Source organism: Diabrotica virgifera, chromosome 1, assembly GCF_917563875.1.
Source record: "Diabrotica virgifera virgifera chromosome 1, PGI_DIABVI_V3a".
Classification (NCBI taxonomy): domain Eukaryota; kingdom Metazoa; phylum Arthropoda; class Insecta; order Coleoptera; family Chrysomelidae; genus Diabrotica; species Diabrotica virgifera.
This window is the reverse complement of record NC_065443.1, coordinates 23,279,977-23,281,948: the sequence shown is the minus strand read 5'-3', so window position 1 is coordinate 23,281,948 and position 1,972 is coordinate 23,279,977. Positions and strand designations below refer to the sequence as shown.

General features: G+C 34.7%; 1 protein-coding gene across 1 annotated transcript; it reads left to right on the top strand.

Annotated features, from left to right (window-relative positions):
- Positions 1 to 942: 942 nt before the first annotated feature.
- LOC114324478 (uncharacterized) lies at positions 943 to 1,578 on the top strand. Its single transcript, XM_028272348.2, has one exon. It carries the CDS (start codon positions 943 to 945, stop codon positions 1,576 to 1,578), a length of 636 nt encoding a protein of 211 aa, XP_028128149.2.
- The last annotated feature ends 394 nt before the right edge of the window (positions 1,579 to 1,972 follow it).

The window sequence follows — 1,972 nt, the reverse complement described above, 5'->3', positions numbered from 1 at the left end:
GCGAGTGATTATCAGCGCTTACGAAGATTCGACGTTATGACGATTAGAGAAGTAGAAAAATTGATTGTTCCTGTGAAAGAAGATAACGTAACTAAATACTACGTCCATACAGAAGAAATATTTGATACATTGCGCGATCTTCATATTACTATCGGGCATGGTGGTAGAAACCGAATGGAGAAGGAAGTACATTCTAAATTTAAAAATATTACAAGGGAGATGATTGTTATCTATTTAAATTTATGCATGACCTGTCAGAAAAAACATAATGTTCCAAAGAAAGCCTTGGTGGTGAAACCAATATTGAGCAAGGAAATGAATTCAAGATGCCAAGTCGATTTAATCGATATGCAGTCACAAGCCGATGGCTGTTATAAATTTGTGCTTGTTTATCAAGACCATCTTACCAAATTTGTCCAACTTCGACCTGTTACAAGTAAAAGAGCAGAAGAAGTATCGCATGTACTTTTGGATATTTTCACAATATTTGGGGCGCCGAGTGTGCTTCATAGTGATAATGGCAGAGAATTCGCTAACCATATTATCAAAGAGCTGTGTAGCATGTGGCCCGAGTTAAAAATGGTACATGGCAAACCCAGGCATTCTCCGAGTCAAGGATCCATAGAAAGGGCCAATCAAGACGTAGAGAATATGCTTAGTTCGTGGTTAGAAGACAACAATACAAACAAATGGTCTGAAGGCTTACGTTTTGTTCAACTAATGAAAAATAGAGCTCATCACACTGGTATAGGTTGTAGTCCATATGAAGCCATGTTCGGCACAAAGTTGAAAGTTGGTTTAAAAAGCTCTCTACCCCAAGAAGTTCTGACTGAGGTTAATTCGGAGGAAGACTTAGAGGTCCTGTTCAAAAATCAAGAGGCTGGGCTATCTACAGAACCGGATATAATACAAAATAATAATATAAATGTGGACTCTTCAATAATGTTGCCCGAATCAAGTTCATCTCATGTTCAAAATTCATCTCGTGAATCTAGTCAAGTTCCAGAATTTTTAACAAATGCGGTAGAAACGGCTATTGTAGTTAATTTAGAAAATAATGAAAATCTGGATTCCAATATAGATATTAGAATAAACGATGTAAGGAAGAAAAGAAAATTGGCTTTGACGAATCTAGAAAAACAAGCAGAGAAGACGTTAAAATTTTCCAATTCCAAATATCCATCGGCTAAACTAGGTAACACAGTTAGGATACGAGTGCCAGATGTGGACCGAGCTCGTAGTGATCAAAGAAATCTACTAGCTATCGTGACAGAGATAACTGAAAAAAAGCTTTACAAACTAGGCCCAAAATATGGCATACTAAATCAGTTATATTCAAGAAACCAGTTTACCGTTTGTAAAGAAAAGTTTATCTCCATAGAAGAGATTCCAGACACTGAGATATCTCTTAGAGAATGCGCAAGAAAATCTTCTAACTGTGGGGGACAAGGATACAGTAGGTGCGGTTGTAAAGGTGGGTGTAAATCTGATAAGTGTAAGTGTCGTAAAGAAAAAAAAAATGTAACTCCAAGTGTCACCATAGTGGATCATGTTTCAACAAATAGTTATGTATTTTAAATCATTCATACAAAATAAATTTCGATGATGTAGCACGCAAAGGTGGTAAGTGTATTTTTATTTAAAATTGAGTTTGATTTATAAGAAAAACGATTTAATTTCTCACTGGCCGCTTTGTGTGTTACCATCGATTTCGGTCAAAAATGCAAATAAAAACACAGAATTCTTTTTTTGGTTTCCTCAATTACCGTTAAGACGTATTATATTTTTTATGTATACTTATTCATTAAATGTACTCATGTGCCATTTCACAGAAGACTGCAAGACTGTTTTCATTAGTATATAAGAAATATTTTAGTTTTTACTACATACTTGATTGTATCAAAATAAATATATTTCATATTTAATAAAAATAAAAGTAGTTTTAATCATCCTGTCTAGTAGATGCCAAGCA